General features: G+C 37.7%; 1 protein-coding gene across 2 annotated transcripts; it reads right to left on the bottom strand.

The window, feature by feature from the left end:
* Positions 1–743: 743 nt before the first annotated feature.
* On the bottom strand, positions 744–26,515 carry LOC139949312 (ceramide synthase 6-like). 2 transcript variants are annotated; one of them, XR_011787546.1, is made up of 9 exons: positions 26,301–26,515; positions 13,296–13,532; positions 12,436–12,544; positions 11,663–11,755; positions 10,842–10,970; positions 9,269–9,375; positions 8,547–8,703; positions 6,283–7,159; positions 744–6,230 (listed from the first exon to the last, which is right to left on the bottom strand). XR_011787546.1 is itself a non-coding variant. In XM_071947732.1 (8 exons), the coding sequence occupies exons 1-8, from the start codon at positions 26,471–26,473 to the stop codon at positions 7,034–7,036; spliced, it is 1,131 nt and encodes a 376-aa protein (XP_071803833.1). In that variant the 5' UTR covers positions 26,474–26,515; the 3' UTR covers positions 744–7,033. The 2 variants fall into 2 exon arrangements, 1 of the variants encoding a protein (XP_071803833.1); XM_071947732.1 differs by having other exon boundaries at positions 744–7,159.
* Positions 26,516–27,807: the final 1,292 nt, after the last annotated feature.

Genomic DNA, 27,807 nt, shown 5'->3' with positions numbered 1-27,807 from the left:
TATCATAAAACGATCATGGCTATAATACCCTACAGCTATAACTAACAAAGTTTGTGTTTGCATTTTGACACTAGCCGAGCTGGACATTAGTTATTTACAGCGCCCTCTTTTGACACACTGACAATCCGTTGTCAACCCAGGCCAGACAAGTGACAACATCCACACAATAGAAAAGTGATACTATCTAGAAGCTATTACAGGCATATACCAGAGGCACTCATAGTGCTAATTGTTGTTCATTGTACAATCGGCTAGTGATGCACTCCTCAGCAAACTTTTGATTTAGGCGCTCTACAAATTATTTGTGATTGATTGGTTGATTTACACGAGCATAATTGAAAGTTAAAATCAATCAGTTGAGTTATGAGTTGTACAAAAACATACATTCAACACTATCGAACTAGTGTCACTTTGGTCCCATGATTCTTCCTTCTGGGAGAAATTATTTCACAAGGAAATTTCAAAACCTAAAAACAAACTTTGAGAGGTATCTGGGAGAAATTATTTCACAAGGAAATTTCAAAACCTAAAAACAAACTTTGAGAGGTAAAGGCCAGACTTTCATTGGAAAATCTTAAATTCTATGGACAAACTTGAAATGACACCAAGGCTAAAGACCAGGGGGCAACAGAGGCCAGGAAAAAATGGGGAGGGGAGTGGAGGGGAAAATCAACCACATTACAAAGGGAGATATGTCATCATAATAATTATTTTAAGACTCGAGGCGTCAAGAATTTGTCACTCTACAATGAACAATTTATTACATTTTGCTAATAAGTCGGATAACATACATGTATTAATCAATGGCAACAGTACAAAATATTTTACAAATTAACATAAAGCAAGAATGAAACTTAAATTTTTGTCTTGTCTCCTGACTGTCATATGTTTTCACACGTTTTGTGCACAAGAAGTGGTAAATACTCTATAGGCACCATACTACTGTAATACCATTACTGGTTTACACGTTATATTTTGCATAATTTATGCAAGTCAAAGGTCAAATCAAGCAACAAGCAAATTCAGAAGTTACTTCAGAACTGAATTATCAAAATCTCAGCCCAATTTGATGGCTCTGCTTACAATGTAGGCCTACTTGTACTAAGCGTAGGCTTTTTTTGTTGTTTTTTTTTGTTAACAAGTATGCACAAATCTGTTGCTTTCGCATACAACGTTCACACATTTCTAAGCAATATCCGCTTACGCAGCAAGAGCACAGAAATGTTGTGCTTAGACTGGTCCCCTGTTTGTATACGCAATGAAGACAGGCACTGGTTTTACAAAACTAATAGTTTCATTGGATAGTCAAAATTATACATGCATAAAGCCCAGTTCATGCTTCAAATGAATGTGAATGTGATACAAATTTTTACTTCGCAATTAATAATTCGCAACAGTTTGAACTGTGTTCAACTCCTGCAAAACAGCCATGCGACTTAAACAAATGTTTCATATTTGCAGGAAGTATGAACCGGGCGTAACTTTCAGAGCGACCAAGCTGATAGTATTTATATCATAAGAATGGTGTGTACGCATACACACACATTGTGTGCGCATGCGTACACACAGTTCAACTGGTAAGCTTTGCAAGGTCAAAGGTAAATCTGGCAGGATTCTACCAGGTTCTAAGGTCAGTAACTGACAATAGTATCAGTGAACCTCAAATATTGGCCTCAAGCTTCTAATTACGTACGTAGTGATGCTGAACAGAAAGCAAATTTTCACGGTAACTATAGCAGAAAACGTATTTTACAAGTTATCGAAAAAAGTCCAGCTTGCGGGTTTGCCATGATTTTGCACTATACAACAAAAACTTGTGCAGTAAGCACAATATCAACCATTTAGAGTAAAGCCATGAAAGTGGGCCCAGTTCTGTATCTTCGGTTGCAGCTGCATAAATCTGAACTCACATGTCAAACATATTTTAAAAAATGACCATTTAAAAATAAATATTCATCAAGAGCAAATTAATTGTTTTAGCACAAAACATTGAAAATATCAAGGCAGGATAAAGAACAAAAACAGAAATTTCAGGAAACTTTGATTAAAACTAACACAACACTTACATTTTATACAACATTGAGGTAAACATTAGAAATTGACAATTTCATAAACCCTTAAATGCAGCAGCGGTGCCAGTTCTGTTAATCAGGGATGGGGTGGGGCGGTAAAAGGGGGGAACGCTTTATTTAAAGAGGGCAAACATTGATTTCTTACGTAGTTTCGTACCACTGAAGAAAACAGACTTACAACAATGACAGGCTTAATATATCACCGTCATTCTTGAGGAGGGGTAAAGCAAAAATAATTGCATAATTTTTTAATGAGCCACCGCCTATTATCACAATCCCACGGATGGGCACTTTCAAGGGCTACACTTAAATAACTCTGGGTGCAAATGATTTTGGGTTTGATTTAAATTTGGTCATCAGCAAATTGAGGTGTGAATTAGGGGGGTAGGGGCCAAAGAAATAAGCTGGGTGTGGGGGATAAACTCATACAGATTCAGTATGCTATTGTCTCCACAATAGCGAAATGAACCTCAAAGAAGTAGGGGGATATGCATCTAGTCCACAGTAGCACCGCCGCTACTGGTGAAACGTCCCGTCTCTGTTGCACTGCACTGCAACAGAGCAGTTCAACCTGAGCTATTTACTTTAGTCTGAAACATTGTAGGCCCTATCAAGATATTAAGTGGTAATTCTCCACAACCAAAACAAGTCTTTGTAAACACAATAGTGTTTACACTAAACGGTTTCAAATTGTGTTTATCAATAATTGTCTAAACACTTATATGAAGTTTATATGGCCAACCACACAATGGCCGAAGGAAAAAAAGGATGCTAACCAATATAAAGTTCTTTGGGTAGGGGCCAACCAACAATCTTTATAAAAAATACCTTAAACAAATTGTTGGCCTTTCCTTTCTAATTTTTTAATGTGGATGGTCATTTTAACAAGTTTCATAAACACTCACTGTTTATAGTGTTTATTGAACAAATATCGCAATTAGATACGGTACAGATTTTGAGTCATTCAAAATCCGCGCCGCAGGTAGCGAGTTAAACAAAAACTCCAAGAGTTAATTAATTGGTTGCCTTCAGCCAAAACATCACAAAATTCTCTTTAAAAATCAACAAGAATTATAGTACATACCTGTTCCTTCCGAGAACTTGAAGCAACTTTGTTAACAATTCTTTTACACTTTGCTATGTACAAAAAGTAAAGGCTATTTTGACAAATAGCTGACAGCGATAGGGTTGTGTACTGTGTGAAACTGTGAATGTGAGTGAGCAGACGATAAAGTTCGTCCTAAAAGTTACCAATTCTTGTTGTCCAATCAAAGCCGTTGTGACATAGTGCATACGTCAACCAACAAGCACCAGAGCAATCTAACACACTATTTGATTGGACTGTGCATGGCACAGGCACAATAATGGTCCAATGATTTTCAACCATTTAACCACCAAAACAAGGCAAAATATTTCTTAAAATAATTAAGTATACTAAACCATAACTATTATTCAAACGGCAGCAGGTGTTTTTACGTAAAATTATAACAATTCCCAACATAGTTATCAATGAACAAGTCACGTTCGCTCTAACAAGTCACGTGCATTAATTTGTTTTTACCTACAACAACAGAGGGCGCTATATAAGAAACACGGTGGTCAAAAAAAAAGTGTTTATCATTTCTCCGAAGTGCTTCAGAGCGGCCATATCAAGAGGCAATATTATGAGGCATTTGGTCTGAAACAAAGATGTGAAATTTTGAAATAATACTGAAGTATTAAATAAGTTGTCTGGGGTAATAACCTACGATATAGCGCCCTCTTTTGTTTAATTCTCGAAACAAAAATAAACTCCCCTAACCGGAATAGAAATATTTAAAAAAAAACTCTGCTTTTCAAATTCATAATAATTTTAAAGGTAAAGTTATTATACATTTCAATATAATGGCATTAGTAAAGTAACTAATAGTAATAGCAGATGAAAGAACAAACTTGAGATAAATCTTTACATGAAAACCTTTTATAATAACGCAAGTTCAGAAGACCAATGCAATATGAACTTGACAGCTAAGTAATCGCTTCAACATATTTAAATGCTTACTGGCAAATCTTTGTTTACACCCATGATTGATGTCAAACTTTGGTAAAATATCATTTAGCCTTAATTGATTGTTGATTAAAACAATGGAAGATTGAAAATTTTCCTTAGTGTTTTGTTTCAGGAAGAAATTATGAAGTTTGCCATAAACAATTATAATACACAGTTCTTATAAAGCCCTTTCCAAACCCTGTTCGAGTCTTAAAGCGCTCGTTATAGAGCTGTTTGGTATTACAAGACCCACACTTGAGACATCTTCCTAGAGCTTACAATATACAATTGTTGCACGCTGTGACGGGGTCCATGGTGTTTTGTACACCCGAGGGGGAAAATGGCACCCGAGGCAAAGCCGAGGGTGCCATTTCCCCTCGAGGGTTTACAAAACCCATGGACCCCAGTCACAGCGTGCAACAATTGTTTTGTTATACCTTTGATTAATTGTTATTCCTCTTCTCGAAGTTCTGTTGTCATCTTCAAACATTATCACGACGGTCTATTCATTGTTTAATAAGCAGACGAACAAGAAACAATTCCCTCAAACCCGACGTTTCGTACACAACGCTGGAAATCGACCAATGTTGGAAACGATCAAGGTGATGTACACCGGTATACATCACTTTTCATGTTACCCAGCCCGTCGAGCCATGTAACATGCGTTTTTGTTGCGCGTCACATGATTGGTTCTCGACCAATCAAACTTCACAGTTTGTTACCGAGGTATAACAATGTACCTTGGCACATACTTCATGCAACCAACCAATTTTGACAACATCTCAGAGCTTTACCTACATTTTAACTACCAAAGGTTCACATAATTGAATTAAAAGTACTGATGGCAATAAATAAAAAATAAAAAAGGCATTTTTTAATTCATGGAAGCTGTCTCTCAAAGAGATATTATTATTACTAGATGAGTATACCAAACGTGATACACATATTTTACCGAGTACACTGTTTGACCTACTTTACACATGGTCTTTTTTTGTAGGCTCTAAATATACTTTTCAGTTTATTTAATCACATTTTGGGGAGGTTTTCCCCAAAGGGCAGAAAGGAAAGCAACTTAAACCAGACTATTTTAGGGAGAATATCAGTTCTGATATAATACCTAATCTTCCAACAGACTAAACTATTCCAGCAATTTTGTTTAATGTGTGCGTTCCTTAAGCTTCCCTGGGTCGACCCCGCAGTTCTCACTCGGGTGAGCCCCTGACAAGAGCTAATCGAACGATCACACTTGCCCTCTCGTGGTGTGGGGATGGACCTCAGGTCGCCCCCAAGTGACCCACTCCACAAGCAGGGCACTGGGGGCTGACCTGGGTGAGCCCTATAGAAGCTATTTGATCGTTCCGGGACAGACCGGGGTCGACCCAGGTAGGCTAAACGACCGCAACCTATATTATGTTTAAGTATTTCACCATGAAAACGGGCAACAAAATTGTGGTAATTTTTGTTATGAAATACTTCACAAAATATTTCAATGATGTGCCTATCTAGAATTTAAACTGTGATTAATAGGGGGGGGGGGCATTGGAAGAATATTTGTTATTCATCAATTTAGTTTTTCTGCCATGTCTTTATAAAATCATGAATTTCAGATTGATGTGTAGTAGTACATAAAATCCTTCGCACTATAGGAAGTAAAACAAAACACAGTGAAACAAAACACTGAAAAATAATTAAATAAATCGACACAAATTTAAATTAAGAATGAAAGAAATGTGTGGGCCGGAATTCTTCGGTGGTCAAGTTAATCGATGCCTGCTATTTTTTTTAAATTTAGGCAACATTACGATCTGATTTGAAGACATGTTAGCAAACACTCATAGCTTTTCAAAATTGTGATAATTTTTTGTGATTAAGTACAGAAAGTATATTTTAGAGGCCTTTCATTCCGTCTAAATCAATGCTTCTCTTTCACAAACTTTTCAAATGCCTTATCGCTCTAGCGAAAAAGTTCGTACAGCTGTGAAAACTTAACAAAAAGTTTAATCTGAATAACTGGAAGTGTGGGATCAAATAGAATCTTGCAATCAAAATCAAGTACGTTGTAGCAGCGGAAGGGTTAAAAACCTGACGCTTGACTTTGAAGAGAAGTAAAACAACCAATACAAAATAGTCTGGTACCTTGCCTTAATTGCAGATGGTAAGGCACCAGACTATTTGATCAGCCTCTTTGTGGAAACTGAAGCCATATCCATAATTGTGGATACAGCTATGGCTACGACTTTTACTAAGGGTGTTGCCAAGGAATTCTTACAGAACATGGTTTTAAAGTGATCAGCAGTTCAAAATAATGTACTTCAAAATTGCATAAAATAATTCAATTTTTTAGTTTGCTTGACTGATTTGTGAAATTTTTCTTTTGTGCTCTATAAAACATAACTTCAAACGTGTGCTATAAAGTAAAACTTAATGTTAATACGCCAAAACATTAAAACTTCCTATATACTACATGTTCTAAATAAAACTTGAAACATGATTTTTCCTTTAGCAGGAGCACCCCAATTGTCTTCCCAATATTTTTACAAAAGTTTTCTTCATACAATATTTTCTTCGCTTACTTTTGCAGTTATGGTACAGTTAATCACAGTTACATCAAAACATTATGCAAATTTACCTCATGAACAGTTGGTTGATCCCATCAATTATGTGAATAAAGTACTGACAGAAAGTTTAGCATATCTCTGTAATACTTACAAAGTTGGCCAAGCCCCTTATGCAATCGAAGCTTTCCTGAAAGCTTTTCTTTATGATGACTGGATACCAAGTATAAAGTATCCATCCATGATGATCAAGCCGCACCCACTATGTAAATGAGTACCTTCCTGACAGCTGTTCGTAATGCTGATTGGCTACCGTTTATGATGTCTTTGTCCATATAGAGTTGGCCACACCCACTATGTAAATGAGTACCTTATTCTTAATGGTGATTGGCTACCGAGTTAGATGAATTGGTCTTGGTGTGATTGTTTGTGCCATTAGCTTCCTCTGAGCTTCCAATGTCTGTGTTTTCTGCCACGTCACTGCGTGCATCTTTATCAAGTTTCTTCAAGGAATATAAAAAAAGACAGGACAAATTTTACCTTGAATTTATAACAATATCACTTTTCTAAATTAGTTTGTGCCTTCTTTAAGAAAAGCACCCGATGATAACTGTTTAAAACATCCTGGAGTGGATTTGACAAATCTCGAGATAGGACGAGTAACTTATAATAATAATAATAATAATAATAATAATAATAATAATAATAACAATAATAACGAAGTCTTATATAGCGCATGTATCTACCAAACAAGGTACTCAAGGCGCTGAGTATATATACAAACGTTCAGAAAGATAGGTTACTGCAGTGATGAATTTTGAGACCCAATTAGTTAGCACCTTATAATGGTTTACAAGGTGCTCAGCGCATACAGCAGCCACAGCCAGGAACACCAGGGCGAACCCCTTCTCTTTTTGATAAGTGCACTGGGTTCTTTTACATGTGTTACACAACACATGGGACCAACGGCTTTACGTCCCATCCGAAGGACGAAGCAATGGTTAAGTGTCTTGCTTAAGGACACAAGTGTCACGGCTTGGGATTCTAACCCACACTCTGCTGATCAGAAACACCAGAGTTTGAATTCGGTGATCTTAACCGCTTGGCCACGACAGTTCCACTCATCCTAACTAAGAACTTAAGTTTTAATATCTCCTAGGAACAGTCTTAAAATCACATAGATATCAGAATAGTATGATTTTCTTTATGAAATCAGCCGCTGGTCTCAGCCGCTGAACGGCCGATTTTGTGTTTACTGTGTGATTTCCATTTCATAGTGCTGCTAACTGTAAGCACATGAAAAAGCTGTGCTCACCCTATGGCGCTGACGTTATGGAAATTAATAACATAACAATACAAATCCACGGTGAGCGCGCAAGCTAACTCTCTTGCTTACCTGTGAAATACACTTACACTTGGGCAAATTTCTGCTAAAGTTAGCACAAAATATGCTTACCGTTACGCAGCGCTATGAATCTGGTACCCAGACTCTTCTTTAAACTCAGTTTACTTCATCAACAGGTTACATTTCTATCACTCTAAATTTCACCAGTCGATTTCAGTAATAGACTTCTTGCATCAAGTGCAACGCTGCTTGAAAATTTGAAAATCACTGCTAGTTGAGGAACATTTACTTAACAGAACAACTAAATACCTTTTATTATTTTTATTTTTAATATAGCCCTGGTCATCGGGCCAAGAACATTCCTTTAGTCTTTCTCAGCTCCCTGGGGAGTATACAACCTGGGCAACCGTAGCTTTTTCATACACAATATCAACCTCTACTTTCACAGGTAACCCATTTATACCCCTGTGCGAAGAGAAGCAACTGTCGTAAAGTATCTTGCTCAAGGACATAAGTGTCATAACTGGGATTCGAACTACACCCACCTTTCTTGCCTTGAGTCCACCATACACCATAATGACGATCAGGCTGAACCAGTAGATATGAAGCAGGTATAAGACACTCAGCAATAAGGAGAAAAAATACTTGGAAGGGTACGCCCCAATGATCTCATGGCTCTCAACAAACACACTGTATATTATCCTGTAACAAAGTAGAAGTGCATGTTTAAAGTAAAATTGGAAACTGTGCAGGGTGGAAGTATACCTAAAAGAGGTTTAAAGTTAGGCCAGTTAAAAACACTGTGTAGCTTGGAAGTCTAAGGAAACATGTTAATAAGAGTGCTTGCTGCGAGCAAGAAACACCAGGGTTAACCCCCACTCTTCCAGCAAACTTAACAATCACTGTGTAGCTTGGAAGTCTAAGGAAACATGTTAATAAGAGTGCTTGCTATGAGCAAGAAACACCAAGGTTAAACCCCACTCTTCCAGCAAACTTAACAATCACTGTGTAGCTTGGAAGTCTAAGGAAACATGTTAACAAGAGTGCTTGCTGCGAGCAAGAAACACCAGGGTTAACCCCCACTCTTATAGCAAACTTAACAATCACTGTGTAGCTTGGAAGTCTAAGGAAACATGTTAACAAGAGTGCTTGCTGTGAACCAGAAACACCAGGGTTAACCCCTACTCTTCCAGCACTGGAAGCCTGAAAACCTGTAAACAAATTTTAAATAAAGAATGTCTGAATTGACCAAATAATTTAAACTTACCAATATGGATACACTATAATTCGGGTGAAAAAGAATACAACAGCGAATGTGACGAAGAAGATATGGGCCAATATGCTGTAGCCCGAGTAGTTCGCAATCTTTGCACCCTGGAAATGGATGAGGGGGAGGGAGTTTAGGTTGATTAAAGAGAGATAAAAGATCAGGTACATAATTGTCAGAAACTACAATCTTTGTATTAATTATGCCAATCGGAAGCTTCCAGGGCCCAATTTCATGGCTCTGCTTACCGTAAGCACAGAATCGGTGCTTACGGAAGCAGGGAATTCTGTGCTTATGGCAAGCGTATTTCACGGGTAAGTGGCGAATTTCGGCTTCTGCGCGTGCGTACTTCACGTTACTAGGCATTCTACGCTTACAAGGCTAGCGCAGAAATTCGGCGCTTGCATGTAAGCGGGGAATCGTGATCGTAAGCGCAGAATTCGGCGGTAAGCAGAGCCATGAAATTGGGCCCTGATGTCAGGTGGTGCCAGACATACTACAGACATGTCCATTGTTTACGTAACTCTGAACATACCTTAGAGCTATATATAAGAACTAGAGGGCACATTGATGATGTTGCTTGCACAAACGTGACGGGAGCGCCAGAAAACCAGGGCGCCATTTTGTACGCGCGTTGAATATGAAGTAAGCGTTGGAGTTTGTGTTTATTGAACCCTACGCTATGCTATTTTGTCAACTTACAAAATGGCCACACAAACACAAGCTGTGCAACGCTGTTTTATCAACTTAGGAAATGGCCGCATGCGTGCATGTCGGGCGGCATATACAGGCCATTGCCCCCTCCATTTCTTATATATAACTCTATGGAGCATACGCACATTTCCAAGAACAATGGACTTTGCCGACTAGTGTATCATGCACAAAGTCAAGGAGACGTTAATTCTAGAATACTGCTTGAAACTAAGCCATTTACAAAAAAAAAACAGACTTAAAAATGTCTGGCACAATGACTTGTAAAGCCCATTTTTCCTGCGAATGCAAAGCGTAATTATGACGTCACAGAGCTGTTTTTGCAGCGAATGTTTTGCAGGAGTTGAGAACAAGCCAACTGAAGCTAATTATTTGTTGCGAATTTGTGACGTAAGTATGAACCAGGCTTTAGTCACAAAACTCACAAGTAACTGTGACACTGTCTTAATTCATGTGGATTTGTGTACACATTTAGCTTACATATCGTTTCTGGTTAAGGGGATATGCATGTGGGTTTTTACTGCCTGGGTCACGCCAAATTTTCCATTCTAGGTCTTTTAATTATTGCCGTTTAGCTTCAGCATTCTTTATGCCATTCGTTACATGTAGTCATTATAGTTTTCCTATATTCTTGTATTACAGTTTCACTCCTTGTTCATCACTGACGTCATACCTCTGGCTTGAATAAAACACTGCTGGGGTTTGGAGGCTATTTCCTGACTCTCATGTTGATTTTTAATAGAGTTTGGCTGGCTGTCTAATTTCGGTTAGAAACACCCCAAGGAGGACAGTACACTTTCCTTTAAGAAAATATGTACAGATGACGAAGAAGTAAAGACATGATTCCAAAGTTGATTCTTACCTCAAGAAAGATATCGGAGATGTCATGAATGACCATGACAAGGGATCCTATACGAGTGAAATTACATGTGTAGGAAAACGTTATCAACACCACTGTGGCGATATGGTGCACAAAATTGGCAGCAAAGTCCTGGAAAATCAAGGAAATAAAAATATTACTATGTTTTTTTCCCATCACTTTTAGGGTAATCAAAGACAAATTTATCAGAACAGGATTTGAACCTGCGATCTGCAGCCGATTTCACAAAACGCTAGGATTAATCCTTCCGCTTGTTAGGATGAGCGACTAGTCCTAACTTAGGTTTAATCTTAAGGTTTACATGTTACAGTGCACGGCTGGGACTCGTTCTAAGACCTAAAATTAAACCTAAGTTAGGAAGAGTTTGGTAACAAGCTATGGTAGCAGGAGATTCTAGCAAATTCTTTTGCTTGTACAGCGCCATGAGCGTCATGCCTGACAGACCTAAGCGCTCTCTAACAGGCCAACCTTATTATTTATTTATTTTTATTATACAAACCTTGGGATGTCCGATCACATGTATTTGCCTAAACAAGTATCAATAAAGGTTTTTTCAAAATTTAATTGAATTGAAAATGAGAAAATGGTATTAGCTGTTGCAAACTGCTGACCAACCAAAAGGAGCAATAGTAATGTTTCTGCTCTCTCGAAAGGCTTAACAAGGAAACCTTTGAGAAAAACACTGCAATCAGATTTTTTTTCTCAAAGGATAAAAGAAGAAGCCTTTGAGAGAGATTTTAAAAGGGTTGAAACGACAAGCCATTATCTATATTTTTAGTTTAAAATATTTAAGTTTTTCCCACCTTCCTTCGGACATCTGTGAAAATGGAGAGCAGCAGAGCTATATAGAAGGCCAGTTCTATCAGATAGTAGTTGAAGAGGGGTGTGGTGAGCGACTGAAAACAAAGAACAGAAAATATGTAATAATAATAACTAATTCTTACCGTATATATAGCGCATTTTACAATAACAGTGCTTTATTTAAATACCCTGGTCATTCGGCGAACAACACTCCCTTAATCTGTCTCAGCTCCCTGGGGAGTAGTCCACTGGGGACTGCCGTGGCGTTTCAACAGCTTTTTTAAACACACTATTAACCTCTACCCTCGCAGGTACCCAGTTACACCCCTGGGTGAAGAGAATCGAGTATAGTAGAGCAAATTGTTAAAGGCATTGGACACTATTGGTAATTACTCAAAATAATTATTAGCATAAAACCTTTCTTGGTAAAGAGTTAGAGCTCAAATTTTCACAGGTTTGTTATGTTGAGATACACCAAGTGAGAAGACTGGTCTTTGACAATTACCAGTAGTGTCCAGTGTCTTTAAGGACACAAGTGTCAAAAAACGTTTTCCCTACATTTTCCTCATTGATTTCACAATGATAAGCATTGTCTTCTGGTTACTGAATCACAATTTAGTGGTTTGTGCAATTCATTACCATAGACGTTACAGTTACACCAATGTTTGCGCGAGAGAGATTGGCCGTTGCCAGCTTCGTGTTTATGTACATCCCCTTTTTGCTGAGTTCCCTTGATGGGAAGAACATCCAAACAAACAGACAAACAAAGACTTACATGGTATGGGAAGTTGATCCAGCATAGACGGGAGCTCCAGAACCAATCCTCTTGATGGAGGTGATAAATACCATACAGAAAGACCACCGTATAAAATGCAAGGCGCCACCTTAAGACAAAAGTAGGAAAAAAGTTCATTAGGAAAATATAGCCTTCATACAATCTTGAAAAGAATCTTAATAAGTCTGTGCGGAACTGTTTACCTAAACAGTGTGTCGTATTGACTCAATCCAACTCCTGGGAAAAAACTTGAGGCTATTTGTGACCCGCTACGTGAAAATGAGTCAGATGTCGCCCAATGCATTATTAAGTTATGGACAGTTTAGTGTTGAAAAAAAACAAACAAACTTGAAGCTATTTACAATCATGGAAAATCTTAAAAACACTTGTTGTTAGCCTTCTAGAAAGACTCTGCTAGGGTCAAACGTCAGGCTATTAACAATTTTTGCATTGGTAAACAGCTAATTCTATAGACGATGTGACCTCTGTTTACATTCAAACCTCCCTCTGTAGATAAAGCACTGTCCAAGTCATGTTTTGCCGGGCAAAAAGATGCGTCGTTATGGTAATATTGCGTGTACTTTCTAGCTGGCTGCCAAAACACAAAGGTTTTGCCCGTAGGTATGCGCGTGAATCAAACGGTTTTTCGAGTGACGTCAGAGGTCACGTTGTCTATTTCCTCAAACACTTATACATGATGAACCAAAAATGAACCAAAAATACACAAATGTGTGAATTTAAATAAAATTTGTGTAAACTTATAACAAGGTTTCAGTGAACTTCTTGAGTGGCAAAGTAAGATGTAATATTACAAAATACAAAAACAAGGAATTTATAACGAAATTTTGTGTGAATCTTACGAGGTTTCAGTGAACTTCCTGAGTGGTGTCGGGCGATCTTGGTTCCGTCTCCTTCTGAACCATCTCTCCACTCGTCTCACTGACCAATCCAACTGCTTCCCGAGGCCCTCAAGACGTTTATGGTCGGGGGAACGTGTGACGGACAGAAACGCTTTCTCCAAGATGAGGTTAGGCTCTGGTTTGTAGCCGCTTGTTGAGCGGATTCCGATCGCCACGGCGATGGGAGAGAATATCAACCTGTTAAAATAGACATTAAAAAAAAGAAGTGATTGAGTATGATTGAAAACCCAGCACAGTTGTAGTAGAATTTTCAGCATTAGAAAGGTTTCGCAAGCGTCAGATACAGATACAGATACTGAACCGTCGATACAGATACTGAACCGTTGTGACGAGTATCTGCGACTATCATGTTTTGTATCACGTTAGCAACTGATACGGGCTCATACACGCCGTAGAATAACGGATACTGTTTTGCAGACTTTAGTTGTATTTGTCCCAGATCAAATGTTTGTGAAGTGGTAATGCTGACAATTTTACATTCATCATTTACTTTAATTGATTTCTGTTCTTTTCGTTTTCCAGCAGCATGTTTAGGTGGTGATTAACAATCTACGTGAAAATTGTTTCTGGTAACTGATATACCAACCTTTACTTCTCATCATCATGATATCATGTACTCAGGGCTGTATGCTTCGTTTTTGAAAGGGCAAGGGCACCAAGGCATTTTCTTCTTGGTAAAGCGCACCCTATGATGAAATAGCAAATTTGTACTGGAGCATTTCAAGGGCACCAAGGCAATGACCAGGGGACACGGAGGCATCCGCCTTCGTTGCCTCCGTGAAGTATCAGGCCTGATGTACTGATCAAGCTGTGCAAATAAATTGTATTGACATGATCGATGCACTTGTCATAATTTATTTTGAAATTTCATATTCTTCCCACGCAATAATGACAAATTTCCATTATTGTGTCCCAAGGATTGTCAAGTTACAATGCACATATGTCCATTAACAAATACATCAACACATTAGTCTATAGACTAATAATACCAGTCATAGTCATAGCATACTGAAGTGACGAAATTGTTACAGTGAAAAATGGAAACTAGATCTACTCCCAAAACATTTTTGTCTGGAATTATGTCAATATATTCATCTGGCTTATTAGGTTTTTAATTTCAATGGCAATTTTTCTGCTAACTTGAGATGATGAGTTTATTCAAATAGTAATCATTGTTTGCTCATTACATTTTGTGTAACCTTTTGTTAATTATCCTTTACATTTTGCTTGTTATATTTTCAATATTAACTTTAAAATTTAATATTTTTTAATCCACTAGCTACATGTTTAAATTCAATTGTTTATTGTTTTTGACAGCTAAATTGATTTCGCTTTCATTTTTTCACTATCTACTGGAAACAAGGCTATCGCCCAAAAGCTGTTGATAGTATAAATTATTTTGAGTAATTACCAATAGTGTCCACTGCCTTTAAATTCGATAGTAAATTGTTTTACTTACATGTAGCTTGTTATGTTTTAATAGCTATGTTGATTTCACTTTCATCTTTTCACTATCTACTGGAAACAAGGCTATCACCCTTCCCAGTTTCAGTTACATGTGCCTTGCAGTTTGACTTATCCATGACCTATTTCTCTGAGTTCAAAATCAAAGCAATTGCATGACAGCCCCAGACTGTTGCCAAGGTAACCATTTCGGGCCTTTCTGTGCGACTAAAAAAAACACCCAGTATTTGATAAAATTCTGTCAGTATCAACTAAATGTCACTTTGAAAGCACATGTAGCTGTGTCATAATGGAGGTGGACAATGGCCAGGAAATGTTTCATGCAATAAAAAAAAAAATCAACTACAAGCATGACTTTAATCATCTCAACAGTCATTGCTTTCAAGTCCAAGAGCTTCTTCAAGGTTAGGGCCACATCATTTTCTTACACCGCAACGTTTCTTTGGAACAGTCTTCCTGTGCATATTTGCCAGGCTAGTTCTTTACAATGTTTTAAGTCTGTTTAAAAAATTTGTTTGAAGCTGCCTATTTGTAATCTGCTTATTTGTAATTGTATTTTTCTCTCATTGTATACTTTATTGTTCTCTTTGAGCGCTTACAGGCTTTTTGCATTAGCGTTTTATAAATGTCTTTACTAATAACGTCTGACACAATAATGCATACAATCTTACAATATGCTTACTATCTAGGAGCATAGTGTCTTGACAACAAAATGCGTTGCAGAGGAACATCACGCTTAATGCAAATCTTATTTCTACAACCACAAATGAAACTTATAGGCAAAGTATGCTTTAATCATATACAATGTACTGGTAGATGTATACATGCCTGGAATTTCATCTTTGAGAGGGCAAGGCCACTTTCATTTTGCAAAGGGCACTTCCATTGGAAATTCTTAAAGTCAATGGAGAAACTTTTGAAGGGGCACCAAGGCAAAGTAGGTGGAACATATTCAAGAAGACTCTATAAGAAAACCTGAAAGAAACAACTGAAATTGGTTGTTACAACCACGGACAATTTGTTCACACCCTGAAAATTGTGCTTGGATTTTCACTATTTTCGGCTGAGTCTCACAACAGCAAAGCAAACATCTTCATTGGTTGATGATTGATGTTTATGGTTGACAAGAACACTGTCTGCAACTACAAGTAGTTTGTCAATTCTACCAACCCTGTATAAATACCTTTAAAATGGCGGCTCAGATACAACGTATGCCTTGTATTTGAACACATTAATATTTGTCACTATTTCCGTTACGAAAATTTGATCTCACCGCTTATCCTGGTGAAACAAAAACAAATCATAATCCCATATGGCAATTTGACCCTCATTCGGCCGTGGTTTTGAGTTACCATACACTATGAGTCAAGTACTATGTAACAATAGGGATGTAGTGAAAGCGGATTCCGTGAAAGCGTACACAGCATACCCAAAAAAAAATACCAGCAGATCGTCCCCTCCCTAATCCTTTTTAGAGGCCGTATCCTTTTTTTTTATTGTTTGTTACTTTACTTTTTTTTTCTTTACAAAGACCAATTTTTTGTGCGTTTCGCATTTAACTTATTAATCTTTTGAGAACTTGTAATTACATAAAGTAAGTGGTGACTTTACACTGAAGAATTGGTGGCCAGTTTGAATCTTATGCTTGGCGGCCACCTTTAAAAGAAATAAAAAATTCCAAAATAAAAAGGCCCTCAATGCCTCTTTTTGAAAAAACCTGGGTGATCAACTGGGATATGTTTTTACTTGGCCTTTTATACACAACTATAGGTAGCTTGTGGACTGACATTATGCAGTCAAAGTTCAACGCTTTTAGTACAAGTGCCTAAAATTTAGCATAATATTAAATTACCCGCCCCTACAAGTCCAGTAAGTACCAAGTGCCAAATTGAAGGGTTCTTTTTTAAATAGCCCAGCCATTTGTCTGTACAAATATTCAGCGGCCATTTTGGAAAGATAAAAAAAGGCCCTCCTCCCTTTTTCCAAAAAAGGCAGGATGCTAAGCCATTTGTCTGTACAAATATTCAGCGGCCATTTTGGAGAGATAAAAAAAGGCCCTCCTCCCTTTTTCCAAAAAGGCAGGATGCTAAACTAGTTTTTTTATTTTTGGCCTTGGCCCCTAACAACATCTCATCACAAGGTCAAGCATTCAAGTCTTACCCAAGCAATTTGGTGTGGAGTGACATGACATAGTAGAAGAAGAGAAAATAATAACTTTGGTTACACAACTGCCTAGTCTGGCAGTGACAGGACCAGTGCAGTCCCCAACCTTAGAGCAAGGAGAATTCAACCAAACATGGTGTTGGATTTTGAATGTGACTTTTCTAAAGCTCCCTTTCAACATGAACAACCAACTGAATGTGACCATTACACGTTGGCTGAGTACAAGTCACGCCTCACCCATTGTTGTATTAATGGTAGAAATCACAACCTATCAGTCTAAAAAAAAGTAATGTTTACAATAACTGTTTGAAAAGGTTACTAAAAAATTGGTTCCACAGTTTTTAGTAGAACACATGGCAAATTGAACAGTGGTGTATCCCAGCCCATTGCAGTTTTTTCTATGATCATTCATTCCTCTGTGCTATGACAAAGTGTTAAGGGCAAGTACTGACAGTAATTGTAAGACCCTGTTCCCACTGGACCCCACATTGATCTCCCAATTCGAGAAAAGGGCAATCAAAGAGAAATAAGCTCCAGTGGGAACGCGAGGGCGGTCAGGATCTGACCGTGCAATTTTGATCCTCCTCTGGAATAGGATTAAAGCGGGATCTGATCGCCCTTGTGGATTAATGGGCGATCAAAAGTCTAGTGGGAACGCAAAGGGCGATCAGACCCCGCAATTTGCTAGAACAAAACAAAAACAAAAACCTTTTGAACCCACTTCTGTTCCCAAAGACATGAAAGAGGGAAATCAATGCATGATCATGACAAACACAATGACAAGCTTACAACTTTTTACTTGACACTAACAGTGCTCAAAGAGCTAAAATAAAGCAAAGACAGTAAAGTCCTGCAATGACCAGCAGCACTACTGGTTTATGGTTTATGCATCAAATTACCCTCAGCCCTAACAACAAGCACTCTGATAAGCTTAGCAACTTTCATAACCTGTAATCATCATACAGTATTGACTTGATTGTATACATTTACATGTGATGACCATTAATCAGGAAATAACTGATCAAACACCTCTGATTAATGATAGGCTCTTAGCTGCTAATCCCTTAGCCAAACATAGAGAGTCTAGCATTAGCAAGGTAAAGAAAAAGTACCAGACTCCAATACAAATATTGATATAACTGAAACAATAGGGCCTAGTTTTAAAGACACTGGACACTATTGGTAATTGTCAAAGACCAGTCTTCTCACTTGGTGTATCTCAACATGTACATAAAAAAACAAACCATTGAAAATTTAAACTCAATTGGTCGTCGAAGTTGAGAGATAATGGAAGAAAAAACACCCTCGTCACAAAGATGTGTGCTTTCAGGATTTTCGGGATCTCACAATCTAATTCTGATGTCTTCTTTCTCAACAACAACGTTACTTCAGAGGGAGCCGTTTCTCACAACACCTCTCCATTGCTTGTTACCAAGTAAGTTTTTGTTTTGCTTTAACATTTATTTTGAGTACTTACTAATAGTGTCCACTGCCATTAAAGGGAAGGTATAGTTTGGTAATTGTCAAAGACCAGTGTCCTCTCTTCGTGTATCCCATCATAAGCATAAAATAACAAGCCTGTGAAAATTTGGGCTCAATTGGTCATTGAAGTTGCGAGAAAATTATGAAAGAAAAAACACCCTTGTTGGGCGAATTTGTATGCTTTCAGATAGGAATAAAAGACTTATAGCTAGAATTTTCGATTATTTAGTGATAAATTACCTCTTTCTCAAAACTACGTTACTTCAGAGGGAGTCGTTTCCAAAAATGTTTTATACTACCAACAGCTCCCCAATGCTCGTTACCAAGTCAGTTTTTAAGTTAATATTTATTTTGAGTAATTACCAAACGTGTACCTTCCCTTCAATGAGAGATTTATAGTTTCTTGTTTTAATATTGTGGTTGCGAAGCCAAGGATTCTCAGAAAAGCGTACTTATATAATCAGAACTTTGTCCTTGCTCTAAGATCAGAATCACTAGGTAAGAATCATATAAAGAGAAGACAAGGAAGTTTTAGATGTGGGAGGATTCCGGAGGAAACCCCAAGAGAATTTTTTCAGGGAAAACCCACGCAGTCACGTAGGGACTGAAAACCCAATCCACAAACATGTACATGAAGTGCTGTGCCCCCTGTGGGATTCGAACCAGGTTCCTAGAGATGGAAGGCATGGAAAGCAATAATGAAGCCAACCCAACCCAATGTTGCCAATACAGCTCAAATGAGAAACTGTTATTCTAATTTGGATCATTTATCTTGTAACAAAATCTAAGATTTACAAATAACATAAAAATAGGTTTACAGAAGGTAATGGTGAAAGACTTCTCTTGAAAAATTATGCCATGAAATGCTTTACTTTTTGAGAAAACATTAAAACAATTTAATCAATTCTCGATATCGAAGAATTACAGATTTATTTTAAACACATTGTCATGACACGGCGAAACGTGCGGAAACAAGGGTGGGTTTTCCCGTTGTTTTCTCCCGACTCCGATGACCAATTGAGCCTAAATTTTCACAGGTTAGTTATTTAAGTTGTGATACACGAATATTGTTTACCACAAGTGTCCAATGGCCCTATAATGCCCTTGAAATGCTCTGCAGTAGAAATTTATGACTTCCTTAAAGGGTGCCCTCTATCAAGGAGAAAATGCCTTGGTGCCCTTGCCCTTTCAGAAACAAAGTATACAGGCCTGACATGTACATGATTACGTAGGTTTCACTCTTGATCATTTATAAAATACACAAGTGCTTAAAATGCAAATTTTCAGCTGAAATTAGCATAATAATTGCTTTTATGCTTAAGAGTCCCTGCCTGTAAGAATGTACCAAATTAGGGGGGGGTGTGATTCATGGGTTCGCAGATCTTCTTCCAAAAAATTAGAGTGATACACCATCATACCAAACGAATAAATCCAAAATTTTAGTTTGCTGACGCTTTCGGTTTTGGAGTTACCAGTTATCAAAGTTTGGGCCAAAAAGCCCTCAAGAAACGAATAGTACATTCCCTGTAAACACAAAAACGTGCGCCAAGGTCATCCCAGAAAAAGTAAAACATTTTTTGAAACCTCCAGTTGGGCTTATAACAAAAGTATAAAAAAAAATTTGGGATCTCGTTGGCGCATCATGTTACGCGCACCTGAACCTTTGACGAACAGTGCCCTCGTGCCATTTTCAACGCCTCATAACTCAGCGCGCCTATAAGATCCCATAAATTGAACAAGTTCAAATGAAAGAGCTTGCATCCCTAAAACAAATTTAAGTGCAAAGTGAGTGGGATCTCGTTGGCGCAGAGAGATAATAGAGGTCAAAGTTCAAATTTTACCAATATATTGCGTTTTCGCACCTCCATAACTTCGCGCGCCAACAACAAAAAATTGTTTTTATGGCAACTGGGTATTGGAACAGTTTTCATCTAATGACAAATGAAAAAAGAATCTTGGGATCTCTGCAACTTGCATGTCAAAAGATTTTTTGAAAATTTTCTAAAGTATTGTCATTCCACACATTTTGGCCTAAATTGGCACAACATTCACTTTTTTCATCACTGTAAGTATCTGTGCCAACAAGATCCCATCAATGTTTTCTTGTATTTGGTTAAGTTGAGTGTTCCTAAACAGATATCAATTGAAAAATAATTGGGATCATGTTGGCCCCGCCAATATAACAAAGGTCAAAGGTCATATGAAACTACACTACTGCCTATTTCGGGCGATTTTGCGTCGTCTAGAAATCCACGCGCCAATATGATCCCATTAAGTTGTCTGTGTTTTATGATTATATAGATTCTCAGCAACACATAAAAAGCAAAAACCAAATGGGATTTGAGTGGCGCTAACAAATATTACAGATCAAAAGTTCACAATACATGCCTATATTTATGCATTGCTGTGGCAACCGAAAGTGAGAAATATCCCCCAATTTCAAAATGTTGGCAAACCATGAAGGGGATAGGTCTCCAAAACGAATTTTGGTCAAGAGATAGACTGGACTTGTTTTTACAAATGGTGTTAGTTTAATGTTGGTTGGTAACTGTTGCCAAGGTCAAAGGTTACAAAGAATATAGGTGTTTTTTATATTTTCTGTCAAGAGCCAACTTAAGAGCCTTTTCAAGATTTTATTTAATGAACAAGGGCTCTTTCCTTTATGTTGGGGAAAACCACTTATAATATCTAGGCACATGTGATTGTCCCAAATTAATTATAGAGCCCTTGTTCATTTGATAAAATTATGACATGGCTTTGAAGTTGGCTCTCCACAGAAAATATTGGTGTTTTGTAATACATTTTCTGTCAAGAACCAACTTCGAAGCCCTGTCAACATTTTATCAAAAAAGGATGGGCTCTATAATTAATTTGGGACAACCATATGTGCCTAGATATTATAAGTGGCTGTCCCAAACTGAAATGATAGAGCCCCTGTTCTTTAAATAAAATCTTGAAAAGGCTCTGAAGTTGGCTCTTGACGGAAATATAAAAAACACCCATATTCTTTGTAACCTTTGACCTTGGCAACAGTTACCAACCAACATTAAACTAACACCATTTGTAAAAACAAGTCCAGTCTATATCTTGACCAAAATTCATTTTGGAGACCTATCCCCTTCATGGTTTGCCAACATTTTGAAATTGGGGGATATTTCTCACTTTCGGTTGCCACAGCAATGCATAAGTACAATGTGTATAGGCATGTATTGTGAACTTTTGATCTGTAATATTTGTTAGCGCCACTCAAATCCCATTTGGTTTTTGCTTTTTATGTGTTGCTGAGAATCTATATAATCATAAAACACAGACAACTTAATGGGATCATATTGGCGCGTGGATTTCTAGACAACGCAAAATCGCCCGAAATAGGCAGTAGTGTAGTTTCATATGACCTTTGACCTTTGTTATAATTGGTGGGCCAACATGATCCCAATTATTTTTCAATTGAAATCTGTTAAGGAACACTCAACTTAACCAAATACAAGAAAACATTGATGGGATCTTATTGGCACAGATACTTATAGTGATGAAAAAAGTGAATGTTGTGCCAATTTAGGCCAAAATGTGTGGAATGACAATACTTTAGAAAATTTTCAAAAAATCTTTTGACATGCAAGTTGCAGAGATCCCAAGATTCTTTTTTCATTTGTCATTAGATGAAAACTGTTCCAATACCCAGTTGCCATAAAAACAATTTTTTGTTGTTGGCGCGCGAAGTTATGGAGGTGCGAAAACGCAATATATTGGTAAAATTTGAACTTTGACCTCTATTATCTCTCTGCGCCAACGAGATCCCACACACTTTGCACTTAAATTTGTTTTAGGGATGCAAGCTCTTTCATTTGAACTTGTTTAATTCATGGGATCTTATAGGCGCGCTGAGTTATGAGGCGTTGAAAATGGCACGAGGGCACTGTTCGTCAAAGGTTCAGGTGCGCGTAACATGATGCGCCAACGAGATCCCAATTTTTTTTTTTTACTTTTGTTATGAGCCCAACTGGAGGTTTCAAAAAATGTTTTACTTTTGTTGGGATGACCTTGGCGCACATTTTTGTGTTCACAGGGAATGTACTATTCGTTTCTCGAGGGCTTTTTGGCCCAAACTTTGATAACTGGTAACTCCAAAACCGAAAGCGTCAGCAAACTAAAATTTTGGATTTATTCGTTTGGTATGATGATGTATCACTCTAATTTTTTAGAAGAAGATCTGAGAACCCATGAATCACCACTTGGTACACTCTTACAGGCAGGGGCTCTTAACCAGCAAAAAGCTCTAAATCCTTAGTATATGAATGTTTAGTGCTGAATAAAAGAAGAGTGGGGACTTCTGAGCACCCCAGTTGTTTATTTATGCAAGCACACAGAAGTGAACGTGATGCATTTCCTGAAATCATAAATCAAGCAGAGAGTCCACACAATGTCCATTCATGATTTGATGCCCACAGCATTGTAGATGTTTCAGCTATAATGTCTAAATTTGTGGAAAGCAATTTATTATATTGTGGTTGCTTCGTGGAGAGCAGTTAGAGAGCAGAGATCTCTTTGGGCCCGTTTTGGTATATCTTTGTAAATCTTAAAAACCAATCAAGGGGAGGGCTTGGTGCGAAACAGGAAGTATTTAAGAAGTTGGCATAATCAAGGTTTGTATAGTACTACTAAGGAATCAAGGTCATTGCCACGGCAACAAGTTCAACTGTCTCAAAAAGGCCCATGGATTCAGGGAAACCACAATTACACATTTCACTGTGCAAATAAAAAAACAATTCAAAACCATAAAGGTAAACAATGCTTGTGCATTTTGTAAGCAGTGGTTTAGCACAGTGGGCGGTGCTGGGCAGGCATGCCCAGATCTCACAAATTTCGCAGCTAGTACTCTAGGAGCAAATGCTGCCAAGTTTCCCCCAGATGGCACTTCAGCAATGATGGCCCCATAAGTCTAAACATGAAAAATGTTGTTGCACCACTCACCCCTTGATGGACTAAATTAGATTTAGGGCCCGACACTAAAAATATCAGTCTAGCTAAGGGACTGGTTGCACACGACAGACATTGAAGCAAATTATACAAACATATCTTTAGATTCAAGTGAGAAAATGGTCATTTCGAGTTTATGGTGGACACAAATGTTTTAAGTAGGATTTGAAACTTTGCATGGTGGAAATAAGATATGGAAAGGTTTGCGGTAACACCATGTAATGACTATCTCTATGATGAAACGTCGAGTTGAAACCAACGGTTCAGACGATAAGAGCATACTGTTCGGAAAGTCAAGTTGAAACCAACGGTTCTTTTTAGAACCACCCCAACTCATTAGAGATAGTCTTTACAACTGGTGTTACCGCAAACCTTTCCATCACAAATGTTTTAGGAGTGCACTGTTTGGTTTAGGTGACTAATACAAATTTACCCAAACCTAAATATGCATAACAGTGTCATAGCATTGTGTTCACAATATCTCAAAAGGTAAACATTTTCAACACTGTACAAATAAATAAGATAAAACCAACGTTTTCCCTTTATAGAGTTTACGTACTTCACTGGCCAAGTGCCAGTTAAACTACTATGAACCAGAGAGTGAAATACTTCGGACTCACTGGTGAACCAACAAATCAGTCTGTATGCTTCCTTTTTGAAAGGGCACGGGGCACCAAGGCATTTTCTCCTTGGTTAAGTGCACCCTAATTTCATGCCATCTACATTGCTTGTGACTGGTACTTAGCTGTTGTTTACTTAGCATAACAATTGAGTGGAGTCTTGGCCGGTAATCTGATTTTACTAAGCAAGGATTTCTGCTTTAAAGCAGGTCTATGAAATTGGGCCCAGGGCCAGGGGGCATTGAGGCAATCGCCTCCGTTGCCTCTGTGAAGTATCAGGCCTGCATCTTGTACGTGTAGGTCCTTGTCAACGTACATGTTGTACGTGTATCTGTAGTTGACTGGACTGTTTCTCTCTAATCAGTTGGGATTACGCATTTATTATATATAGGACCTACTTGATTGTACCATAAAGCAAGGACGATTGTACACAACTATTGACATACATCAAGGACAAATGTAAGGACATGTAACCTGCCGCTTTACAATGACCTTTCAACCTTGACCTAGTTAACCTCCAAAGGATATCCTGACAAAGCAGATCAACAGATCATCATGAAAAACTCAAACTAGATCTCATCCCGACTTAAATGTATGGAAACAGAGACAGTAAGTTTCAAAGTTTGGGGTAAATCGTCAGGTTTCCCTCTCTGAATCAAACCACAAAACTTTCTCATTTGTATGACAGAAAACATTCAGTTATATATAATTATTACAATTGTCCCTTTATAATTATCTACATTGGTGTGTGTACATTTATGAACTTTGTACACGGGTACTCCTACAAGAACTATGTGGTTTGTTAAGCTGTCGTCACCATGGAAACGATAGCGGAAAAAAACCTCATAACAAACTTTAGGAGTAGTACTTGAATTCTGAAACATTATTTAAAATCGCCCAGTTATTGATCTGTTCTCCCCAGGCAGAACACTGGTATTACTAGTGTGTTAAAGGCACTGGACACATTTGGTACTTGTCAAAGACCAAAGGTGGATTTCAAAAAGAGTTAGGACTAGTCTTATCTCGAGTTAGGACGAGTTACTGGTCCTAACTTAGGACTATTCACACGAGTTGTATATCTCCTAGTCCTAACTCTTTGTGAAATCGACCCCTGGGCCCAATTTCATAGAGCTGCTTAAGCACAAAATTTTGCTTAAGCAAAACAATCCTTGCTTTGTAAATTCATTACCGGCCAAGACTCCACTCAATTGTTATGCTAAGTGAACAACAGCTAAATACCAGTCACAAGCAATGTACAGTATGGCATGATTGGGTCAGTAACAGCAATTGAATAGAGAACTTGAATTTAACACCAGTCATAAGTTAAGGGGTATGAATTTCCTTTACTCTTTTGTAGAATTATTTCCACCTCAGTGATTTACAATTGCTAAACTATTTTTTAACCGGGCATGGGATGGTCTGAAGACTGCAGGGGTGTGAGAGCACGGAGAGGAACTATGTGTATCATGATCATACATTTTGTGAATTATATGGAGGAAACTCCATTCAAAATATAATTATTCAAATTTTTATTTTTAAAACTCTTTCATCTGAATCCGAGTCTGATATTTCATTAGGCCCCTATTGTAAAAAGTTTCTGTATGGCGCCACCACTTTTACATTCGATATGAAATAAAACAGTATCTAATTTACCTCAATGAAAAAGTGGTGGTGCCATATGGCAAGTTATCCCATTGTTGTTCTTTTTAAACACAAATTTACCAAAGTAACAGGAAAATGTATGTTTCCTGCCACACACTGATGCTGTTTTATTTGTTATATGTCATGAAATATAAGTCATGTAAGTCGAGATAGAATCTTACTCAATCAAACCAAATGATTAATGTCAGATTCCTTTCATTAGTTTTGGGGTAAAAATTAGTGGAAAAGTGGTGGCAGGATTACTTTTTATGGAAATATTTCTTCTTGTTCTTCTTCTTCTTCATTTTTGTCTTCCTTCCCCAAGGAGGTGAAACCAACGTAGACAATAATCAGTAATCACACAACAGGAAAAAAAATGCCTTTCATATTTTTTCTAGAAACATGGAAGATTGCTCTTCCTCCATGATGAAAACTGATAAACACAAAATATGTTTGACAGCAGGCACCGCCAATCACAAACAGTGATCTTCCACAACACGTTCGCGACCCGGCCCACTCGCTCCACTGCCCAACCAAGAAGATATAGTTCATCATCATCTCATGATACTCTGTTTCGCAACTCCCGATCACCACTTACCTCTCACAGAATAGTCTGATGAAGACCAAACTAATGGCCATCATCAGAACAACTTTGAAATCATCGATCTGTGGATATCTCGCCTCATCAGTACTTCGAAGATCGGCCCAAGTAACATTAGCTGGGAACCAAAATCGCTCGTTCAAAACATACGCAGCTAAACCACCCGCCATTGTTGCACATGTCTCGTACACGCAATGTGAATGGAATGACGTTTTTGCGTTGAGAGTGTATTGATTCTCGTACAATCACGCACTGAATCACGCGAGTTTCTCACTGGTGGGCTACATCATCAAACGCAAAGTACATTCAAACAGAGTACCAGGGATATTTTACGTCTGTCATAATCGTCTTTGACTCCGTAACGATTTCACCTAAAAAACGGGGTGGGGCCGCAGTGAAGACTTGTGGTTGGACGACTAGAGCATTAATTATTTTGAGATGAGTTTCTTTGTTACTCGCGGAGTATTACTCATTACTCAACCGTGACTCACGGGAGTGTAAGAAATAAATTAGGATTGTGTCATTGTCAGATGGGTTCATTAGATGAAGATCTTTACCAAGATCAAGGATGAGGGCGCTCGTAAGCCGGACGGGCGGTGGTCATCGCTTCTCTAAGAAGAAAAACAATGTTAATTTTACTTTGACTGATTGGCTCATTAATTTTTTAATAGGAACAACTCACAATGTGTAAATTTAGAGTTAATTGAACTTATTTATACCAATATTTATTTCTAATTCACGATTATTTCTTCCCGGCTATTGCTGCTTTCCAACCACCCCTTTTTCCATTTTTAAGGGGTGGCAACAAAATGATGACTTTTATAATAATTATTAATAAGGAGAAAGACAATTCAAAACAAAACAATAATTATAATGTTTGCTGGAGTAAATAATTATTGTCATAAATCAATGAATCTTGTTTTAATTTTGACAGTATTACCTAATAAAGTAATCTCATAATTATTATTTTGTTACTTATAATAATTATGTTTATATTATTATTATACATTAAATTATTGCTTATTGTAGAGAAACCCTGTTCGGATTGTTGCTCTACGGTGTAACTGACAATCATGCCCCCGTTATCACTAAAGTACCAGCATTAAATCTGGCCCTTGTTTAAATATGGCCCGATAAATAAATAATGTAGAACAAGCAACATCATGAATTTCTTGTCTAACTAAATGAGAACGTCAAATCCACCAAAGTAGGTTGGTAAAGAATGTGTGCTTCACTCAACCAACGAGCAATTGACCCGAATAATCGCTAGTAATGGTTTGCTGGTACGGTAGGCCTACACTTTGAAGATTTTTCTGGTGTCAAAAATGATACCTGCATATTGAACCTGTCCTCTGAAATTTATTGTTTAGCAAAGACATTGATCTAGTAAGTTAAATGTAGCATAAGACAATTTATATCGTTATTAATTGGTTTAGGGCTATTTGTATTAATTTTGTTTATGACTATTGTTGTTTTCCTATTAATTCATTTATTTACTTTTTTT

The sequence above is a fragment of the Asterias amurensis genome, chromosome 16, assembly GCF_032118995.1.
Source record: "Asterias amurensis chromosome 16, ASM3211899v1".
NCBI classification, from domain to species: Eukaryota; Metazoa; Echinodermata; class Asteroidea; order Forcipulatida; family Asteriidae; genus Asterias; species Asterias amurensis.
Note: the sequence above shows the minus strand (reverse complement) of the source record. Positions and strands in the feature narration are given on the sequence as shown.

Bases quoted from the DNA above. Each gene is read 5' to 3' on its own strand.
- LOC139949312 (XM_071947732.1), bottom strand. From the start codon at position 26,473: ATGGCGGGTGGTTTAGCTGCGTATGTTTTGAACGAGCGATTTTGGTTC. The intron at 12,545-13,295 runs GTAAGATTCACA...TTTTGTCTTAAG, and splicing joins AGGAAGTTCACTGAAACCTC to GTGGCGCCTTGCATTTTATA. The intron at 10,971-11,662 runs GTGGGAAAAACT...TTGATTTTCCAG, and splicing joins TCACAGATGTCCGAAGGAAG to GACTTTGCTGCCAATTTTGT.